The following is a 23966-nucleotide window of genomic DNA, read 5'->3' as shown; positions in this document are numbered from 1 at the left end:
ATGGGTCCTAGGTATTTAAATCTGGGTCCTTTGGCTTTGCAGACAAGCATCTTAACCACTAATCCATCCCTCCAGTCTCAAAAAATAATAACTTTTTAAAAATTTATAAGGTTTCAGTGCTCAGGCCTAGAGCATTGCTTCCTTTATGCCAGCAAGCTGATCCTTCCCACATCCCACCCCATTACACTGCCCAGTCCCTTCCCACCTCATCACACTGCACAGTGGGGGACTTGTTCTCTGAAATATACACTGGCTCCTCTACATCAAAGTTTATATATCTGCTCTGGAACTGCTTGCCTTAAGAAATCTCAAAGAGGCATAGGGACATGGTTCAGAGGTAAATAACTTGCCACACAAGCATGAGGACCTGAGTTTGGATCCCAGAACCCACATAAAGCCAGATGTTGTAGCCATAGCATCTGCAATCCCAACACCTAGGGCATGAAGGGAGGCTAAGACAGAAGAATTGCCTGGAGGTTCGGACCAGCTAGACTCACAAACACAGCAGTGAACTATGACAGACTCTGCCTCAGACAAGATGAGGACCCAGGGTTGTCCTCTAACCTGCACACATGTATATGTGCCCCGTGAACATGTACACACACTTATGCATGGACACACACATTAATATATCTTAAGAGGGAGAAAGTTGGGCTTCAGAGATGGCTTAGCAGTTAAGCTCTTGCCTGTGAAGTCTAAGGACCCCTGTTTGAGGCTCAATTCCCACGTTAGCCAGATGCACAAGGGGGTATATGCATCTGGAGTTCATTTGCAGTGGCTGGAGGCCCTGGCACACCCATTCTCTCCCTCTCTCTCTCCCTCTCTCTCTCTCTCCCTCCCTTCCTCCCTCTTTCTCTCTCTGTCTGTTGCTCTCAAATAAATAAATAAATAAAAATAAACAAAAATAATTTTTTTAAGAGGGAGGAAGTTTAGGGACTGCAGAGATGGCTTAGCAGTTAAGGTGCTTGCTTGCAAAACCTAAGAACCTAGGTTCAATTCCCCAGGACCCACATAAGCCAGATGCACAAGGTGGTACATGCATCTGGAGTTCATTTGCAGTATCTATGGGCCCTAGTGTGCCCATTCATATTTCTCTCTCTCTCCCTCTCTCTCTCTCTCTCTCTCTCTCTCTCTCTCTCTCTCTCTCCTTGCAAATAAATAAAAATATTTTTTAATTATTTGCCCAAAATCACACATCTAGCAAATGACAAGATCAGGCCTTTAAAAATTTACAAACTAATTATGTTAACTACTGCTATGAGAAAAGAGTTAAGTCCAGTTGAAATTGAAGTAAACTTCCAGGAAATTTTCAAGACCATCCTATGGAAAAAGTTTTGAGATCATTGTTTTAAGCCTGTCTAATGGACTGAAGACTCCAGAAAGCAGGGATCAGCATGTCTGTGTGTTGAGTGTGTCAGCTACTCTTCTTGATGCTATAACCAAACACTCAGCCAGAAACAGCTTAAGGAGGAAATGAGTTTCTCAGCTCACAGTTCAAGGGTGCAGTCCATCATGATGATGAGAGCATGGTGGCAGGATCAGGAGGCAGCTGGTAACTTTCAGTCCACAGTCAGGAAGTAGTAAGAGAGGAATGCTAGTTTTCAGCTCACTTTCTCCCCTGTATGCAGTCCAGGACCCCAGCTCATAGAATAGTGCCACCCACAGTTAGGATGGGTCTTTCTACCTCAATTAATCTCATCTACTTGGTGATTCTAAATCTGCCAACTTAACAACCAGAAATTAACCATCACATCACTGTATGGAGCAGTGCTTGATTAATAGTAGGCACTCAGTGCCCAGTACATAGTGGGTACTCAGTAACAGAGTCACAGACAAGAGGTCTCTCAAACAAACAAAATTGTCTTTGAGCTGCCTCCTCGCAGGGTAGAAACTTCAGGCAGAGTATCACACACCAAGAGGGGTGCTAGTCTTTTTATTAGGAAAGGTATACCTGTTCATTTTCAAGGTTATAGGTGAAGGTTTAAATAGCAGTAGCTAATTAAAGAGTTTAAGTGAGTATATCTCAAGGAAGACATATCAACATCATGATTTCAGGCAAGAGGCAGGAACTGACTGCAGATTTTAAAGGAAGTACGCCTAGGAATCTTTTCTAAAAGCTAACCATCAAAGGAGTTTATAGCTGAAAGAGAGTACGGACTCATCCTATCTAAAGAGAAGACAGGGGGGAGTTAGAGTTTCTGGTCTAGTGTGCAGAGGAGGCAGGAAAATAAAATAGAATGGCAGGGGTGAGGGGAAAGGCCAATCACATGGTTGTCCTGACTGCCTGACCTCAGATGGCCCTACTTACACAGATTCTACCTTTCTCCAGTCAGGATGGCAGTCACTAAAAAAGCAATAAATGATGGTGAAGATGTGGGGAAAGAGGAACCCTCATTCACTACTGGTGGGAATGCAAATTTGTAAAATCACTATGGAAATCAAGACAGAGACTCCTGAAAAGATGAAAATAGAGCTACCAACTGACCCAGCTATTCCTCTATTGGGCATTTACCCTAAAGGCTCCACTCTTCACTGTAGAGATACTCGCTCAACCATGTCTATAGCTGCTTAATTCACAATAGCTAAGAACTTGGATCAACTCAAATACCCATTATTCTGACAAATGGATAATGAAGATGTGATACATATGTAAAATGGAATTCTATTCAATGGTAAGGAAAAATGAAATGCTGAAATTTGTAGGAAAATGGGCAGACATGGAACAAATCATACTATGTGAACTCAACACAAACACAGAAAGACTAACACTGCATGTTCTCCCTCATTTGTGGTTCCTAACCTGGAACAGCTTGAGTTGCAGGCAACAGACGACATGAGGCACAGACGATGATGATGGAAGGGTTTGGGAAACAGACAGTAGGGGTGGTGAGGGGGGTGGAAGAGTTGAGGGAGATACACACAAAACTAAATCCAAAATGATTTGGTACCATAGAAATCTCCATCCTTAGAGAGAAGACGATATAAATGATGTAACCCTCAGTAGGAATATGGGGGGATCACCTGCTAAGAAGGGCCCAGGAGAGGGTGGGATGAAACCCAACCCTAAAACTTTTGGCTCTGGCTTATAAGTCTGGCTTATAAATCAGTTTTAACCTACATGGAACTGTTGATCAGAGAGACCTAAAAGGTTCCCCAAACAAGGCAGGCTTCTGACAAAGCACTTGATGACCAGCCTGAAGTAAAAGGTAAGACCCTATTGCTGAAGACACCACATGCTGCCAACACAGAATATCAAGAGATTTGGCTGGAATCTAGGAGGAAGCCAGTTCTCATGGGGTTAGCCTGCATAGTGCTGCAAAGCACTACATGAGCTGTTGGGGGAAAATGGCCAATAGGATAAGCAAGCAGGGACACTGATGCATGGAAACAGCCAGCCTGACAAGACACACGCCTGTGCAATGGTGGCACCCAGCATTGGTGGGAAACCACTGGCTTTCTGATTGGCTAAGAGATCTGATCAGTGTAAAGGAACCATAGCTGGAACTGGGAATCAAGTCAGAATTCCATGGAGACAAAGATTATAGTCTCCAGTGAAAAGCTCCCACTAGTTTTGGCCAAAAGAGAAGCTACAGCCATCAAAGTCTCTGTAAATTAACAATGCTTATTTCTTTTAACCTATGCTGACCTCACTCTCCACTGGAGAATCTGTTTTCACTTTCTTTTTCAGAAGATAAATAGAATGGAGGAAAGCCAAAATTTATCAACAAGACAGAAAAGATAGCTGACTCCCTGGCAGGAGATGAACCACCCCTCACACAGCAGCCAGGGACCAGGTGAAACCGCAGAGGAATTGGCGAGATGAACAAGAGTGCTGCCTCCATGGTGAGCCTGACAACCTGGGCCTGGGTGATGCAGATAGTCGCCGAGGATGCTCAAGACACACCAAAGCAAAAGTCCAGAACCTGCCGAGAGCTCAGCACTAAAGTAGACTTAAAACACACCCACTGGGGCTCAGGAAATTTTGCAGAAGAGGGAGTAGAAAGAATGTAAGAGCCACAGGGTGAGAGGGAGTATCCAGAGGCATTGCCCCACCAATAATGACTAACTGCTCACAGCCCACAACCCCATGGTGAACACCAACAATCTCGCTGAGGAGGGCCCTCAGTGGAATGGAGCATGGAGGAGTGAAATGATGGTTCCAACACATGATGTGTTCCATACAAAGATTCTACTTAATAAAAAAAGTTAAAAATATATATGAAGACAGAAGATATAAGATTAGTGAGCAACTAAGGAGATTTTTCAGTGGTTAGAGGCACTTTCTTATAAGATTAATGAAATATATCTGTTTCTGTGGATTGGCACAATGCCAGTAGGACAGGTGCAGAGCAGGTTAAAAGTTCAACTTTGAATCCCAACAACGCGGCGTCTGGTATAAAGTAGGCTCTCAGTAAAAATCTGTGGTGCCACCTCGTGGAAGGACGGGGCCTCGTGCCCTTGTCCACCGTCCATGATGGAGTGTTGGTGGTTGTCATGACTCATACTTGCACTCCTGTTGTTGTGACACTGTCACTGTGTGACAGGTCTTGACAGCTGAGCTCTAAGCTCCTGCCGCAGGGGCCTCAGATCATATCTCTCGCTCACTTCCATCTTCCTCTTTTATGTACAGTGGCCTCCGCAGACTTCTTGCATCCTCTATCTTAAATCTTTCTTATCTCAAGCCCTTCCAAAACCAGAGTGACACAACCCTGTCCTGTGTGGCTGGTCACCCACCAGCCTCCCCAGCTCATTTTCTGCCCAGGCCTAGCAGCCACACTAATCTTTACTCAACTCTACAAATGCTCCCCCAGCCTCAGGACCTTGGTACATGCTACTCTGGCTATCAGACCCGCTCCATTCCCTCCCTACTCTTTGGTCTAGGTAAGTTGAGTCCCTCCATCCTTGTAACAAAATTGTCACCTTCTGGGCTGGAGAGATGGCGTAGCGGTTAAGCGCTTGCCTGTGAAGCCTAAGGACCCCGGTTCGAGGCTCGGTTCCCCAGGTCCCACGTTAGCCAGATGCACAAGGGGGCGCACGCGTCTGGAGTTCGTTTGCAGAGGCTGGAAGCCCTGGTGCGCCCATTCTCTCTCTCTCCCTCTATCTGTCTTTCTCTCTGTGTCTGTCGTTCTCAAATAAATAAATAAAATTTTTTTTAAAAAATGTCACCTTCTGAAGAAAATTTTCCAACCAATAGATCCCTTTTTTTAAAAATTCTACCAAAATATCCAGCTAGTGTCTTTTTAAAGTAAAACATACATAATTCTCAGAAGGAAAGTAAATCAGAGCAGGATACTTGGCAAGTAAAGTCATAAGGAACAGTCCAAAGCCAGGGCTGGGAAACCTGAGTTCAGAATACAGCACCACATAAAATCCAGGTATGTGTCCTGTGCCTGCAATCCCAGCTCTGGAAATGCAGATAGGAGAAGCCCTCTGGGGCTTGCTGGCTAGCTGGCCTAGCTGAGTCACTGAGATGTGGGTTCAGCAAGAGACCCTGTCTCAAAAGAAGGTAAGGTAGAGGGCTGGGGTGGTGGCTCAGGGGATAAGTACTTGCTGCTCAGGATAAGGACTTGAGTTCAATCCCAGCACCCACCTAATGCTGGGCATGGTAGTGTGCACCTGTATTCCTAATGCTGAGAGGTGGGGATAGAAGGGTTCTGGGGACTCACTAGCCAGTCTAGCTGAATCAGTGAGCTCTAGGTTCAGTTACACACCCTGTCTCCAAAAAAAAAAAAAAAAGGCTGGAGAAATGGCTTAGCAGTTAAGGCAGTTGCCTACAAAGCCAAAGGACCCAGGTTCGATTCCCCAGGACCCACATATTCCAGATGCTCAGATGCCCATGGTGGTGTCTCTGTCTCTCTCTCTCTCTCTGTGTCTCTCTCTCTCTCTCTCTTATAAATAAATAAAATTTTTTAAAGGTGGAGAGTGACTGGGGAAAACACCAAACTTTAACTTTCTCTCTCTCTCTCTCTCTCTGTCACACACACACACACACTCACACTGCTTTGGCACACCTGCCACAGTGAGGTTGGACATAAAGGAGTCCCAGATTTCCAATGTGCAGGCTCCCTACAATCTTCCATCTGCCTTGAGGCAAATGTCCTTGTTTACCATTGATTTGATGCCACAGACTCAATCACCTACTGTCTACCTGACATTTGAAAGGTCCAATGGCCTAAAGAACACAGTGCCAGCTGGATCCAGATTCAAATCCGAGCTGAGACTTGCTAGATGTGTGCTCCTGAGCATGTCACTTCGAAGCTCAAACTGATTTCTTACTATGTGGAGGGAGTAACACCCTCCCCTACTGTGTGAAGGGCAGTGACCCTTCTTCCCAGGCTGCGGAAAGCAGTTAAAAATTCCAATGCCACATCCCACATTCATCCACAAGAACTTCATGAATTAGAGTTGCTTATTGTGGGCTCTTTCAGGAAAATAAAAAGCCCTGTGAATAGAGAATATAGAGAAGGGGAAGAAGATGAGGAGAAGTGATGAAGAAGATGAAGAGGGAAGGAGGAGAAGGAAGGAAAGGAGAGGAAGAGAAGAAGAAACGATGAAGAGTAAAAGAAGGAGGAAGACAAGAAGAATGCAAGGATAAGTTGAGGAGAGGAGGAGAGAGGGAAGAAGAAAATGGAGAGGGAACAGGAAAATGGAGAGGAAGAAGGGAAGGGGAGAGGAAGAGTCGGGGCCATTAGCACTATAAAGCTCTTGTTTTGTCCCATGCATCATTCTCAACATTCATGACACTTCTCCTTTAACTCTCAGTGTACCCCACCTTCTATCTCATGAAAACCAAAGTCCTGGGGAAATTCTACAGATATCTGAGGTCACCATAGCCATGAACACCAGCCTCAGATGGGAAGACTCACTTCAGTGCCACCATATGGGTTGAATCCCACAAGTTTCCCACCTGGGAGGAGCCACTCCAAGCTCCACACATGTGACATACATCCTCCTCTTAAACATCCACCTCGGTGGGCTAAGAGCCAGTATGATGCTAGGTCTAAGGGCTGCGCAAATGAGTACAGGAAATTCTCCCCCTCCAAAGGCTTTTTGGGCAGATATCAAGTATGACCTTTTTGGGAACACATAGGTAATGATTTTCTCTCCTCTGCCCTTAATCCCTTCTAGCAAAGGAATTTTTTTTTTTCAGGAAAAATAAAGAATTTTTAGCAGCAAGTGTAAAATGAGATGCTCTAATTTAGGCTGGGTGGTGACTCAGTAGATAAAGGGCTTGCAACACAAGCATGAGTATTTAACATCATTATCTGTATTTCAGTTGAGGAAACTGAGGACCAGGAAGGTTTTATATCATACATGAGGTCACATAACAATTTCAGAGCACAAAAGAAGTTGCCTCAAGCAGGAGTTGAGAGACCTACATAACAGTTCCACCCCCTAACTCACTCTCAGAACACAACCACATGAGCCTCCTGGGACACAAGGACTCTCCTCTCCAGGAGATACCCTTAAGCACATCAGACACAGAGATGGTCCTCAGCTAGCTTACCCATGTTGTGTGCCAGGGGGGGTAGTGAGCTCATCCCCCATCTGAGTATACCACCACACCCTGTGGAGAGAGAAAAGAAAAATATCATGAAAAGGCCACAGATACTTGTATATGGCTGAAAAATCAATGTTGGCTTGACCTCACATGAATAGATTGACAAAGTTGAATGGGAAAGGGACAGACATGTTATTTCACAAACCTTTACAGCGATCATTCCTGGATTTATGCACTTTGGTTTTTATTTGTGTGTGTGTGAGAGAGAGAGAGAGAGAAAGAGAGAGAGAGTGTGTGTGTGTGTGTGTATGAGAGAGAGAGAAAGAGGCATATGTATATGTACGGTTGTGGGAGCACACATGTCACGACCCATCTGTGGCAGTGAGAGGGCAACCTCAGGTGTGGTCCTCTCCTTGCACCTTGTTTGGGAGAGGTCTCTTGACTGCTGCATTCATTAAATTAGCTGTCCTGTGAGCTTCCAGAGGGTCTTTTGTCTCGCCTCCATCTTTCCACAGGCTGGGTTTCCAGAGCATCATACTCCAGACAGCTGTATGTGAGTTCTGGGAATCCAAGCTCAGGTATAGCAAGAGTTTTTATCTACTGAGAAATCTCCACTGCTCTGTTCTCTGTTTCTGACTTTTTTAGCTGTGTGGGATATAACTTTTTTGGGGGGGGTTCTAAGGTAGGGTCTCACTCTAGCTCAGGCTGACCTGGAGTTCACTATGTATTCTCAGGGTGGCCTCGAACTTTCAGCGATAGTCCTACCTCTGCCTCCCGAGTGCTGGGATTAAAGGTGTGTGCCACCATGCCCGGCTTTGGGATATAACTTTTATTTTGACTTTGATCTCTATAATTTTCCCCAAAGATTTATTATTTCCTTATATGAGAATACGTTCTAAGACCTGTATACACGTCAACTAAAGGTCAAGAAACATGGAACAGAAAAGAGACATAGCATCTTCAAAGGATTGCAATAACATTCCTTCAACTTGAGAAGACCTAGGATCACCTAGGAAACAAGGCTCCGGGCATCCCTCTGAGGAATCACCATCACCATCCCTAAAGTCATAATCCTTATCACTGACATCATCGCCATCAGTACCATCACAAGATTTATTTTTGAGATGGGGTCTCATGTAGCTCAGGCTAGCCTCAAACTCTCTAAGCAGCCAAAGGGTCCTCATGCCTCCACGTTCCGGGTGCTGTCTGGGACAAAAGTGTGCTACCACACCTGGATTATTAATGCTGAGAATGGAACCAGGGTTTCATGTGTGTGAGGTGGTTTGAATGTAAAATGCCCCAGATTACCTCAAGTGTTTGTGATTAAGCCTCCTACAGACTCCACAGCTGGTGGAGCTTTTGAGAAGCAGAGCCTTCATGGGACATGTGTCTGGGGGAGGATCTTGGGATTTATTAGTTCAGCCCAAGGGGTGTTCAGAGCTAGCTCACTCTCACTGCTCCCATCCAGCTGTTTATGTATGAAGACATGAGCTGGGTACCTGCTCTGCAAGTTTTCTTCACCATATTGAAACTTCCCCCTTGAAACTTAACCTGAAATCAACCCTTTTTTCCCATAAATTGCTTCTGGTCAGATGTTTTGTCACACCAAACAAGGAGGTAACTTCTACAGATAAGTGGGACCTTTGCTGCAGAGAACCTGACTAAGTGGGTTTTCGTCTTTGGGAACTGGTTTGCAGGAGGGATATGGAAGGATTTGGAAGGCAACTGCTACAGAAAGCTAGGCAAATACTCTGCACACTGAGATACCTCATAACAACTTCCAAGACAGAGTGGCAGCTTCTAGTGATAGATACTAGTTTTGACACCTCAAAGTAACAGCCTATGATCCTCTTTTTAAGATTCATAAAACATCTGCACCTTGTTTTCGTTTGTCTTGTTTGTGAGACAAGAAGCCCGAGGCAACCAGGTTGGCCTCAAACTTGTGTTCTTCCTGCCTCAGCTTCACAAGGGCTGGGGTTGTGGGTGTGAATCACCACACCCAGTTCCATTTGCTGTGTCTTGATTTCCAGTCACAGATTCAAAAGAGTCAAAGTCAGTTTCCTATAGAGATGCCAGCACATTCACATTAGCAAAGCACTAGAGATGCCAGCACATACACGTTATCAGAGTGCTAGCCACAATCATCAAGTTATGGACCATCCACATGTCCAACAACACAGATGGAAACCCAAATAGAGCTGGAGAGATGGCTTAGCATTTAAGGTGCTTGCCTGCAAAGCCTAAGAACTCTTGCTCAAATATCCAGGTCCCAGGTAGCCAGATGCACAGTGACACAAATGTGCAATGTTGCACATGCACACAAGGGGGTGCATGTATCTGGAGTTCAGTTGCAGTGGCTGAAGGCCTTGGTGTGCCCTCTCTCTCCCTTTCTCTCTTTCTGCCTCTTTTTTTTCTCTCTCTCTCTAAAAATAATAAATAATAATAATAAAAAAGAAATAAACCCAAAAATATTGATAAACATGACTGATATGATAAAATAGATGGCATAGATACAGATGGTATAGAGATATAGAAACAGGCAATACAGGTATAGATGCAGTGTGGTTTTGTTCACATAAAGAACTAAATTATATCATTTACAGGAAAATGGATGGAATTACAGATAATCAGACTGGGTGAAGTATGCCAGGCTCAAAAGGCAAGTGTCACATGCTTTCTCTCATATGTGAAACTTAGGTAGGGAAGTGATGCAAGAAAAAAAGACTAGTAGTTTAGAGATGTGGAAGAAGAAATGGGAGAGTGATTCAGATGATAATAAAGCAGGTGAATATGATCAAAGTATGCTAAATGCATGAATAAGAATCACAACTAAGCCCATTACTTTGTGCAATTAGTACATGCTAATTAAAATGGAAAAAAAGAAGAGTCTTTAAAATTAAGTAATCCTTAAAACTCAAACTCCCAACATTTCCATTTGTTACATGTAACATAAATTCTATTAACTATTAATTATTATTAGTTATTTTAGAGGATAAAGAGCCTAATGCTTAATAACACAGATTTTCAGGGACGTCCACCTCATGGCCTGTATGCCCCATGTACCCATATGTGTCCAGAATAGCTAGGAATGTTGCCCAACACAAAATTGTAAACTTGAAACATGAGAGTTTTTGTGATTTCTTTTTGTAACGCAACTGCACAGTTCTCGGATGTGAATTTTTTAAATGGGAACATCATGTCACAATGTTAGGTCGGAAACCCACACCATAGTCAAACCCCAGAACCCAGAAGGGGAAGCAAAAGGATAATAAGTTCAAGGTCATCCTCAGCTATAGTGAGTTTGAAGCCAGCTAGGAAAACATGAGACTTTGTCTCAAAAAAGGAAAGTGAATCCCACACAGGTGCAAAGACCCCCAAAGTAAGTTCTGGCTCCCAGAATCCTTCTGGGAATCCTCTCCCCTTCACTCTATGCTGACATTGTAATTGAAACCTGAATGGGGCCAACATGTAAGTTCTAATACCCACAGCCCCTTTAGGAATCCTCTTTATTTAACCCTGCGAGAACAGATAATCCACCAATATGACTGGGAGCATTGTTCAAGTCACAGCACTTGTATTCCCCTCAGAAATCCTTGCTCTTCACCCCACAGGTGCGAATGTACTAGGACTTCTGTTGACTTCCAGCACTTAGATTCCCTTCACCAGTGCTCCTCACTTCACCATGGGGCACCAAGGATCTCCCATTTTGGCTGGAACTCAAGTATAAGTTCAAGCTCAACTGCAACCAAATTGAAACTCTCTTATCTACCCCATCCACAGAGCAGCACCAAGACCTCCAAGACTGACCACTACCTACAGAAAGCTTCATAAATAGAATAAATCAAGTGAAAGACAGACTAGGAAACCTTGAAGACAAGGAAGAGGAACTGGATCAGTTAGTGAACACCAATGAGAAATTCAAAGACAAATATAAATGGAACATGAGAGAAATGAGGATACCTTTAAAAGACCAAATGTTTGCATTGTGGATGTACAAGAAGATCAATGGCATAGAAAACATTTTTCATAAAAGTTGTAGGAGAAAATTTCCAAAATCTAGGGGTAAAGCTGCCATCCATGCACAAAGGGCATACAGAGTAGACCAGAAAAGAAGCTCTCCATGTCATATTACAGGTAAAACACTAAGTACACAGAACAAAGAAAGAACACCAAAAGATGCAAAAGGGAAACTGCAAATCCTATGTAAAAGCAAACCCATCAGAATAACAAAAAATTTTCAATGGAAGCAGTAAAAGCCAGAAGGGCAGGGGCTTGGAATGTTGTGTTTCAAGTACTGAAAGACCACAGCTGCCAAGAGAACTACTATACCCAGCAGAAGTATCTCTCAGACTAGAAGGAAAAAGAAAACCTTTCCATGTTAAAGGAGGCCAAATGACTTTATAAGAATTAAACCATCTCTTCAGAGGGTAGTTGATGAATTATTTGGCATCAAAGGGAAGAATCAACATAGTCAATAGCAAAAACCAAAAGCCACCCTCCACAAAGCCATCAGCATGACAGAGGTTAACAGGCACTTTTTGAAATAGCTCTGAATATTAATTGTCTCAACTACTCAAAAAAGACACACATTATCCAGCTGGATCAACAACAGGTTCCAACCTTATGCTATCTGCATGAAACTCAACTAACTGTAAAGACGGACACTATCTCTGGGTGAGAGGATAGGAAAAGCTATTCCCAGCAAATGGAAGCAGGAAGCAAGCAGGTGTTGCTATTCAAATATCTACCAAATAAGACTTCAAACCCAAATTAATCATACACAATAAAAGTCACTTCAACCAGCTTACAATGCTGTCATGTATTAAAGCTCCTAATAAGAGAACTGGAGAGACGACTCAGCAGTTATGGTATTTGTTTCCAAAGCCTGGAGGCCTGGATTCAATTCCCAAGCCACCACATAAGTTGGACACAAAATGTGCAGTTAATACGTGGTATTCGTTCACCCTTGTACACACAAATAAAGAAATGATTTTTAAATGCTGGACAGACTAGGAATAAAAGCTGCATATCTCAACATAATACAGGCTATATTGTAACAAACATATAGCCAACATAATACTAAATGGAAAACAGACTCAAAGTATTCCCACTAAAATCTAGAACACAGAAATGTCCCCTCCCTCTGCTTCTATTCAATATAATCTTTCATGTCTTAGCCAGGGTGATAAGACAGAAAGAAAGAAAATTGATACAGACTAAAAAGGAAAAAGTTAAATGATCCTTGTTTGCAGGCAATGTGGTTCTATATATGAGACCCTAAAGATACCACAAGAAAACTCCTATAACAGACAGACACTTTCAACAAACTTGACATGCAAGAATCAGTACTCTTGTGGTTGCAGAACACCGAGAAATCAAGCTGGAGCTGAGATGGAAGCCATCTCCCTGCCGGCTAGCTGTCATAGTGCTGGAAGGCGCTGTGTGAGCGGATGGGGAGAGAAAAGGCATCTACAGTCTGAACAAGTAATGGATCCTGCAAGCTACAAAATCACCCATCTGGGCAAGATGTACCCATGGGTACAATGGTGGCACACAGGCTTTGGGGGTAATCACCTGCACTCTGATGGGATATGAGGTGGCTCAGTGGGAGGGAATTCGTACCTGGTACTAAGAAACAAGTCAGAAGCCTATGGCCTGGAAAGTCATAGACCTCAGAGGGAAGCTTCCACTGCCCTTTGGCTAAACAGATGTAATGGCCATCAAAAAGATTTCTAAATGTGTATGGCCTTTTTATAGCTGGAGATAAAAACTGGGGACACAAAAGACTCAGCAATATAACCAGAAGAAGAACAAGCCCAGCACCTGACATATCATCTCTAACACACCCACCAGAATTCAGAAACCATTTCAGAGAAGGTGGCAGAATGAATATGAAGGCCACTCTCACTCCTGGCCTGACAACCATCTCTGTGGAGTTGGCAACAGACACTGAGGAGAATTAAATCTCATCAAGGAGAAAATAAGAGGCTACTCAACACTAACAGCCTCCCATCCCCAAGGCTCAGGGAACGTTGTGGAAGATGAGGGAAAGAATATAAGAGCCACAAGGTATCTGGGTGTACTGTAAGAATGCCAGAGCCACAAGGTACCGAGGCATACTGTGGAGCACTGTCCTCCCTTTATGAACCAACTTGCAACATTCATGACCCATGGTGGTCACCAGTACCCCCACAAGACCATCACAGTTTTGAGCCTGTTGACGTTTTTTTTTAAGTAGGTCTCATTCTAGCTCAGGCTGAATTGGAACTCACTTCTATAGCCTTAGTCTGGCCTTAAACTCATAGCAATCTTTCTCATCAGCTGGGATTAAAGATGTGAGACACCACACCTGGCATTCATCAACATTTCCACATGCAGGACAGAGGAGGACAAAAGAAACAAGACAAAACAAGAGGAAGGACTACTTTGAAGTACCCCTGAAGATGGTCCTCAGGGGACTAGAGGTAAGGGAGATAGGAGCACTATCAAATTACCCTATGTTCAAGTATTATATCACAGTTTCTAATTTAAAATATTAGTAGCCTTCTTATATACCAACAATAAACATACTAAGAAAGAAATAAAGGAAGTAGTCTTTATCACAACAAGCATAACAGCTGTGTATCTGACAGAAGATTAATACTTAGAATACACAAAAATCTCCAAAAACTAAGCAATAAAAAACCAAAAACTGTACCATGACTTAGGGAAATTCACAGAAGAGGGGGCAGAAAGACTGTTAGAGCCACAAGTTGGGATATTATGCACAAAGGCACTGTCTCTTCCCCACAATTGATTGCTACCCCCACAATGCACGATCCACAATCCCCATGGAGATAACTTGCATTCCCAATGAGGAGGTTCCCTTCCAAGGGGGGAGGACAGGGAGGAGGCTAAGGATGGTACCAACATGGTTTACACACTAACTAAATACATAACTAATAAAGAAAAATAATAATAAATAAAAAATAAAAACTGTGCCATGGGCCAGGCATAGTAGCACATGCCTTTAATCCCAGTACTTGCAGGGCAAGAGGTACTGTTTGAGTTCGAAGCCAGCCTGAGGCTACATAGTAAATTCCAGGTCAGCTTGGGCTAGAGAGAGACCCTACCTCTCCCCCCACACACACAAAAAAGGGGGTCATGGAACTGAACAGAGCATTCTCGAAAGAAATATAAAAGGCCAATATATATATTTTTAAAACATTCAACATCTTTAGCCAACAAGGAAATTCAAATTAAAACTACTTTGAGATTCCTTATCACTCTGGTCAGGATGGCTGTCATCAAAAATTCAAATGGTAACAAATACTGACAAAAGTGTAGGGAAAGGAGAATCCTCACCCACTGTTGGTGGGAGTGCAAAGTGGTGCAGCCACTATGGGGAGCTTCTCAAAGAGTATCCGCTCAGCACAAATATCAACCCTGTAAGAAATGTCTCCCCAGCAAGGTTAGGGAAGGAAGGGATGGAAGGAGAAGAGAGACAGAGAAAGAGAGAAAAAAGGAGGGAGGGAGGAAGGGAGAAAGGAAGGAAGGAAGGAAGGGAGGAAGGGAGGGAGGGAGGGAGGGAGGGAGGAAGGAAGGAAGGAAGGAAGGAAGGAAGGAAGGAAGGAAGGAAGGAAGGAAGGAAGGAAGGAAATCTCCTTGACTTCATCCTTTTCTTTTGCACCAGATCTGTGAGCACAGCACCCATTTGCTTACTCATCACTGTATCCTTGCTACAAGTGGGTCATCTCGAAATACACATCTAACCACTGCCAGAAAAAGAAAAAAAAAAATCCTATCCTGGATAAATGGGTTTCCCTGAATCCAGTGATTTTGCCAAAGATCTCCTTAAGGAAGGGGACTCTCTTCTCCCTGCAACCTCTGCCAGCCCTCCCCCATCACTCAATATCCCACTCACCCCAGAAGAGGAGCAGTCTGAAGCCCCACATGGTGCTGTTGTCACTGAGTGAAGTGGCCTTCCCTTTTAAGTTTTCTTGCTGAAGAAAAGGCGGGGCCAGTTGCTCAGTGCCCTCAGATGGTATCAGAGAGCTTTCTGCTGACTTGCCACCTTCTTCACAAGGCAGTGTGGCAAGCCTCCAGTGTTCCCTTAACTCTGATCTCCTCTCCTCCTTCCCCTGCCCTCCTGCCTCCTCTCCTTCTCCTCTCCTCCTTCCCCTGCCCTCCTGCCTCCTCTCCTTCTCCTCTCCTCCTTCTCCTGCCCTCCTGCCTCCTCTCCTTCTCCTCTCCTCCTTCCCCTGCCCTCCTGCCTCCTCTCCTTCTCCTCTCCTCCTTCCCCTGACCTCCTGCCTCCTCTCCTTCTCCTCTCCTCCTTCCCCTGCCCTCCTGCCTCCTTCTCTCCTACTCACCTCCTCTTCTCTTTCCTCTTCTCATTCTCTCCTTCTTCTTTCCCTTCTTTTCCTTCTCTCTCCCTCTCCTCCTCTGTCTCTTGCTCTATTTATCTATCTCAGTGTCTATCTATCCCTCATCTTTCTCTTCCTTCTTCCTTCACTATCTCTTCCCTCACACCACCAATATTTATCTTCAATCATTGCACCCAATAAGTCTGATTCAACATACTGTCCCCAACAAAGAAAATTTCACCTAAGGATCTCTTTCAATACTTTTTTTGTTTTGTTTTGTTTTGTTTTGTTTTGTTTTGTTTTGTTTTGTTTTGTTTTGTTTTGTTTTGTTTTGTTTTTCAAGGTATGGTTTCACTCTAGCTCAGGCTGACCTGGAATTCACTCTGTATTCAGAGGGTGGCCTAGAACTCATGGCAATCCTCCTACCTCTGCCTCCCAAGTACTGGGATTAAAGGCATGAGCCACCATACCTGACTCCATCCTTTTCTAAAAACAACCCTCATAATCATGTTGGACCAGTCCCTGTAATTAACCCTGCAATTAATAGGCATGTGACCAACAAAATTTAATTATCCCGTCATATCAGTCCTGTAGAATAGTGATTCCCCACCACACACACAAAGGAAACTGGTTTGCTGCATATTCCTCAGACTCTGGATTTTGACCCAAGAGCCCCTGACTACAGTGTGCATGACTGCTCCCTTCTTCCTCTCCTTCTCTGATCACTGCATAGCATGATGCCCAGCCTCGCTCCCAGGCCCCACCCAACATGGTGCAGACACACCATCTCATAAACTCAGTGGCTAGTGATAGGTTAACTAGTGTCCCCCCCGTATATCCACTAAGACAAGGATCTTACTAAAAGTAGAGATCGGGCTGAAGAGATGACTTAACAGTTAAGGCACTTGCCTGCAAAGCCAAAGGACATTGGTTTGATTCCCTAGGGCCTAAGTCAAATAGATGTACAAGGTAGTGCATGTGTTTGGAGTTTGTTTGCAGTGGCTAGAGGCCCTGGTATGCCGATTCTCTCTCTCTCTCTCATAAATAAAAAGTTAAATTAAATTAAAAAGTATATGGAGATCAGAAAGATAGAACCAGAAAAATCAAAACCCTCTGGGGAGTAGGGGAGTGAGGGAAAGCAAAGAGCCAAGACTACTTGTAACCAAAACAGTTATGAGTTTAGAAAGTAGAGCTGCTGGAAGGCTACACAAAGGACATTTCCCAGTCTTTCCTGGTGGGGTTTGAGGGAGCTGTGGTTTGACACACCCTCTGTCTTCAGTCAGGAGATTCAGCTTCATGATACTTTGGTCCTGAGCCCCTAAACAGATGGTAGGCTCCAGTAGATATAGTTCCATCAATAGGAAAAACACAGCTAGGCCTAGGAGATTGCTTAGTGGGTAAAACACTTGCTGTGCAAGCATGAGAACCTGAGGTTGATTGCCAGGATCCCCCTTAAACGCCAGAAGGATCCCTGGAACTTGCAGACCTACCAGTCTAGCCTAACTGGAAAGCTCCAGGTTCAGAGAGACCCTTGTCTTAAAAAAAAGAATGGACAGTGCCCCTGATCATACAAGTCTGGGTATGAGGGAAGTCCCGGGAGCTCAAGTAGCCACAAGAATGAAGAAGGGGAATTTCTCCACATGCAAATCAATAGTGGAGAGACTGCAGATGTCTGCATTCCATGGGGTGATGTCAGCAGGGAGCAATCACGAGCACTCTTTCTTTCTTCTGCAAGTACTATTAAATGTGCCCAAGAATGTGGCTCCTTGAAGCAGACACCAATGTGGTGATTTAAAAAGAGTTCCACACATTTCTGGAGCTCACTGACCAGCTAGTCTAGCCAAATTTGTAAGCTCCAGGCTCAGTGAGAGATCCTGTCTCAAAAAATAAGGTAGAGACTGAAGCCAACTTGAGGTCTCACACACACACACACACACACACACACACACACACAAACATACATATGCACATGCAAAAAAAAAAAAAAAAAAACCTTGAAGACAGGCATATTGATGCGCAGCTGTGGCCCCAGCACCCAGGAGACTGAGGCAAGAGGAGTAAAAGTCAGAGGCCATAGTGAGAACTTATCTCACCATAAACTGGGACTTGGGGAAATTGCTCAGTGGTTAAAGGTGTTTGCTTGCAAGCCTCCTGACCAGAGTTCATTCCTCCCCAACATTCATATAAAGCCCGATGCAAAATGGCTAACACATATCTGAAATCCCAGTACACCTATGGCAACGGAAGGCAGAGTCAGAAGAGGCATGCAGACCAGCTAGACTGGGCAAGTGCAGCACAGCAAGAGAGGCCCTGTCTCAGAAGGTGGAATAAGACGACGGACAATGCAAGGTTGTCCGCTGACCTCTACATGCATGCTATGATAGACACACACCCATACACACAAAAGGAATAACTAATTAATGTAATTTAATTGGAGAAGTCAGAAAAGTTCATATTGTACAGGACCTTGTAACATAGATATCAGTTTCAAGTTTATCTTCAAGATATTATAAATGGGCTCAACAAGGTCATAGGATATGATATCTGTGACATGTGCATGATCCAGAGTGAGGTCACAAATGGGAAGATAGGAAGGAATGAGGGAAGATAATAGGATGTGGATGTGAGAAATGAGACAAAAGAGGAGCTAAAACTGAAGGACTGAAAATGTTATGCTCACACCCGGATGCCACCTGGCAAATGGGGAAGAATGAAGCAGGAGCTGCAGAAATGCATTATCACAAACTTGGTGGCTTACACCCTGATTGCATTACTTTCTGGAAATCAGAACACTGCATCTTGACATGAAACTAGAATCTAGGTGTCAACAGGGCTGTGGTCCCTCTTGAAGCTTCAGGGAAGAACCTATTCCTTGTCTTCCAGCCTTCCTCCACTCGTAACTCTTCATCTGTCTTCTAGAGTGTTAATCTCTCTCTCTCTCTCTCTCTCTCTCTCTCTCTCTCTCTCTCTCTCTCTCTCTCTGTGTGTGTGTGTGTGTGTGTGTGTGTGTGTGTGTGTCTTCCTCAATAGCCATCTTCCTTACTCTTTGAGACAGGGTCTCTCCCCGTCTCCATATCTCTCTGTGTTTCTCCCTCCAACCCTCCTTCCTTCCTCTTCTGTCTCTCATGATTCTATCTACTTTGTGTCTTTGTAACTCAGGTGTCTCTGTCTCTCCCCCCTCTCATCTCTCTCTTCTCTCCTCTCCTCTCTCTCCTTCCTCTTTCCCTTCTCTCTATCCTATCTCTATCTCTTATCTTTGTCTTTGTGTCCCTCCTCCTCTTCTCCTCTTCTATCATGACTCTATCTCCCTCTCTGTCCATCTATCACTGTCTCTCATGTCTCTGCCTATTTCTCCTTTCTCCACCATGATGGACTTTATCTTCTCTTCTCTCTCTCTTTCTCTCTCTCTCTCTCTCCTTCTCCTTCATGCTCTTTTAAGGGCCTTAAGAGTAACATTAGGCCATCTATGTAATATTCCCATCTCAAGATCATTAACCAAGCCCTAACTGCAAAGCCCATTTTGCACTGGAAGAGAAAATATCCATAGGTCTTGATCAGAATATATGCATTCGTGGTGAGAGGAGTCAATCATGACTCTTCCCACCCAGGGGAGTCTTGAATTCCAGAGAATCATTAAAGTCACAAGACACTACACACCTTGCAAACTAAAAGTGGTAATGAAGGCTGTCCCATTTGAACTGCTGAGATCCTGGAGAGCCAGATGGGGACTAGTAGGAGAAAGACAGGGCAGAGAAAATGACTGACTCTAAACAAGCAACCTACACAAGCCTCCCCTTTATAACATTCCCAGTAAAGGAGAAATCATGAGGTGCCCAAGATTGGAGAAGTCTGCCTAGAAGAGCCTCTGAAATGTCACTCACTGTCTTCCTAGGGAACTTGGGGGCTCACAAGGAAGGTCTCAGAGCAACCCTATCTAATTCAAACATAATCCTCCCATCCCAAAGTTCTTTCATGGTTCTTGATTAACTTCAAGCTCATTATCAAGACCCTGCATAATCATTCTTGTGTGTCCCCATCTTGATCCACTGCCCCCATATTCCGAAAACTTTAGACATCCTCAGTGATTAGAGCCCCTGTGTATTTCCCAACCCAGACACTTTGAACAAGTTGGTCTGCCCATCCTCCAGGTTCTCTTATCATTGCCTGACACCAGCTAACAGCTTCCCTTTTCCTTAGCTCAAGAGCTGCACAAAACTATACACTGAACCTACATATCTGAAGATCACAGAAGCACTAAACTCCTAATCTGGTCTCCCAAACAAGGTCAATTTCATGGTGCCATTCACACAGCAGGGCTGAAGCTGAGTTTCAGCCATAGCTAAGATCACATCCTTCTCAATTTGACTGGATTTATAATCACCAAGGAGACATACCTCTGGGCATGACTGTGAAACATTACTACAAAGATTTAACTACAACAGAAAAACCCTCCTTGAAATCGCTACCATTTCATAGCTGAAATCATGGACTGAATGAAAGGAAAGAAGCATGGGTAGATAATGACACAGTGGGGAAGGACTCGCCTCACAAACATGGGGACCTCAGTCTGAGCCCCACAGCCCACAAAATGGAAGACATGGAGTAACATGCGTATAATCCCAGTGTTGGGAAGCTAGAGAAAGGAAAATCCTTGAGGAACACTGACTAACTAGTTTGGGCAAAATAATGACCTCTAGTTTCAGCAAAAGATCTTCTCTCAAAAAGAAGGTAGAAAGTGTTGCAAAGGTTGTCATTTAGTCTCCACATAAAAGCACACACACCCACACATGCACCTACAAAAACACATGCGTCCAGATACATAAATACATGCACAAATTCACTCACATTTGAGAAAAGGTACAATATGGACAGTGAGCTAAGCATGAGCAATGACATCTTTCTATACGTTCTAACTACAGAAATGATGTAACCAGCCACATAATGGTTGCACTGCAGACTCCACCATGATGGAGTTCATCTCCTCTAACTGTGACCACTGCTGACACCACACTAATGGACTTCATCTCCTCTAACTGTGAAGACTGCTGACTCCACCATGATGGTCTTCATCTCCTCTACTGTGAACACTGCAGACTCCACCATGATGGACTTCATCTGCTCTAGCTGTGAAGACTGCTGACTCCACCATGATGGACTTCATCTCATCTACTGTGAACACTGATGACTCCACCATAATAGACTTTATCTCCTCTACTGTGGACACTGCAGACTCCACCATGATGGAATTCATCTCCTCTAACTGTGAGCACTGCAGACTCCACCAGGATGGACTTCATCTCCTCTACTGTGAACACTGCAGACTCCACCATGATGGACTTCATCTGCTCTAGCTGTGAAGACTGCTGACTCCACCATGATGGTCTTCATCTCCTCTACTGTGAACACTGCAGACTCCACCATGATGGACTTCATCTGCTCTAGCTGTGAAGACTGCTGACTCCACCATGATGGACTTCATCTCATCTACTGTGAACACTGATGACTCCACCATAATAGACTTTATCTCCTCTACTGTGGACACTGCAGACTCCACCATGATGGAATTCATCTCCTCTAACTGTGAGCACTGCAGACTCCACCAGGATGGACTTCATCTCCTCTACTGTGAACACTGCACACTCCACCATGATGGACTTCATCCCTTCTAACTGTGCACAGTGCTGACTCCACCCTGATGGACTTCATCTCCTCTAACTGTGAAGACTGCTGACTCCACCATGATGGACTTCATCTTCTCTACTGTGAACACTGCTGACTCGACCCTGATGGATTTCATCTCCTCTAACTGTGAAGACTGCTGACTCCACCATGATGGACTTCATCTTCTCTACTGTGAACACTGCTGACTCGACCCTGATGGACTTCATCTCCTCTAACTGTGAAGACTGCTGACTCCACCATGATGGACTTCATCTCCTCTACTGTGAAGACTGCTGACACCACACTGATGGACTTCATCTCCTCTAACTGCGAAGACTGCTCACTCCACCCTGATGGACTTCATCTCCTCTAACTGTGAAGACTGCTGACTCCACCATGATGGACTTCATCTCCTCTACTGTGAACACTGCAGACTCCACCATGATGGACTTCATCTGTTCTAACTGTGAACACTGCAGACTCCACCGTGATGGACTTCATCTCCTCTAACTGTGAAGACTGCTGATTCCACCATGATGGACTTCATCCCCTCTAACTGTGAAGACTGCAGACTCCACCATGATGGACTTCATCTCCTCTTTGTGAACACTGCAGACTCCACCATGATGGACATCATCTCATCTACTGTGTGCACTGCTGACTCCACCATGATGGTCTTTATCTCCTCTAACTGTGCACACTGTTGACTCAACTTGCTGGACTTCATCTCCTCTAACCGTGCGCACTGCTGACTCCACCATGATGGACTTCATCTCCTCTACTGTGAGCACTGCTGACTCCACCCTGATGGACTTCATCTCCTCTAACACTGAGAACTGCTGAATCCACCATGATGGACTTCATCTCCTCTACTGTGAGCACTGCTGACTCCACCCTGATGGACTTCATCTCCTCTAACACTGAGAACTGCTGAATCCACGATGATGGACTTCATCTCCTCTACTGTGAGCACTGCTGACTCCACCCTGATGGACTTCATCTCCTCTAACTGTGAACACTGCAGACTCCACCATGATGGACTTCATCTCCTCTACTGTGTGCAGTGCTGACACCACACTGATGGACTTCATCTCCTCTAACTGTGAAGACTGCAGACTCCACCCTGATGGACTTCATCTCCTCTAACTCTGAAGACTGCTGACTCCACCATGATGGATTCATCTCCTCTACTGTGAACACTGCTGACACCACACTGATGGACTTCATCTCCTCTAACTGTGAAGACTGATGACTCCACCCTGATGGATTCATCTCCTCTACTGTGAACACTGCTGACACCACACTGATGGACTTCATTTCCGCTAACTGTGAAGACTGCTGACTCCACCATGATGGACTTCATCTCATCTACTGTGAACACTTCAGACTCTACCATGATGGACTTCATCTCCTCTAACTGTGAAGACTGCTGACTCCACCCTGATGGACTTCATCTCCTCTAATTGTGAAGACTGATGACTCCACCATGATGGACTTCATCTCCTCTACTGTGAACACTGCAGACTCCACCAAGATGGACTTATCTCCTCTACTGTGAACACTGCAGACTCCACCATGATGGACTTCATCTCTACTGTGAACACTGCAGACTCCACCATGATGGAGTTCATCTCCTCCACTGTGTGCACTGCTGACACCACACTGATGGACTTCATCTCCTGTAACAGTGAACACTGCAGACTCCACCATGATGGACTTCATCTCCTCTAACTGTGAAGACTGCTGATTCCACCATGATGGACTTCATCCCCTCTAACTGTGAAGACTGCTGACTCCACCATGATGGACTTCATCTCCTCTACTGTGAACACTGATGACTCACCCTGATGGACTTCATCTCCTCTAACTCTGAAGACTGCTGACTCCACCATGATGGATTCATCTCCTCTACTGTGAACACTGCTGACACCAAACTGATGGACTTCATCTCCTCTAACTGTGAAGACTGATGACTCCACCCTGATGGACTTCATCTACTCTAACTGTGAACACTGCAGACTCCACCATGATGGACTTCATCTCCTCTACTGTGAACACTGCTGACACCACACTGATGGACTTCATCTCCTCTAACTGTGAAGACTGCTGACTCCACCATGATGGACTTCATCTACTCTAACTGTGAACACTGCAGACTCTACCATGATGGACTTCATTTCCTCTACTGTGAGCACTGCTGACTCCACCCTGATGGACTGCATCTCCTCTAACTGTGAACACTGCAGACTCCACCATGATGGACTTCATTTCCTCTAACTGTGCGCACTGCTGACTCCACCCTGATCGACTTCATCTCCTCTAACACTGAGCACTGCTGACTCCACCCTGATGGACTTCATCTCCTCTAACACTGAGAACTGCTGAATTCACCATGATGGACTTCATCTCCTCTACTGTGAGCACTGCTGACTCCACCCTGATGGACTTCATCTCCTCTA

At 44.5% G+C, this 23966-nt stretch overlaps 1 protein-coding gene across 1 annotated transcript in view; it reads right to left on the bottom strand.

Moving 5' to 3' along the window:
• Adgre1 (adhesion G protein-coupled receptor E1) overlaps positions 1-23966 on the bottom strand; it is a 184151-nt gene that overhangs the window by 90282 nt on the left and 69903 nt on the right. The window contains exon 2 of the mRNA XM_045134728.1: positions 7508-7567. Coding sequence (XP_044990663.1) covers positions 7508-7541 — 34 coding nt within the window. The 5' untranslated portion in view covers positions 7542-7567. The remainder of the gene's footprint in view (positions 1-7507; positions 7568-23966) is intronic.

Source organism: Jaculus jaculus, chromosome 15 (assembly GCF_020740685.1).
Source record: "Jaculus jaculus isolate mJacJac1 chromosome 15, mJacJac1.mat.Y.cur, whole genome shotgun sequence".
In the NCBI taxonomy this organism is placed as follows: Eukaryota; Metazoa; Chordata; class Mammalia; order Rodentia; family Dipodidae; genus Jaculus; species Jaculus jaculus.
This window is presented reverse-complemented; position numbering and strand designations above follow the sequence as displayed.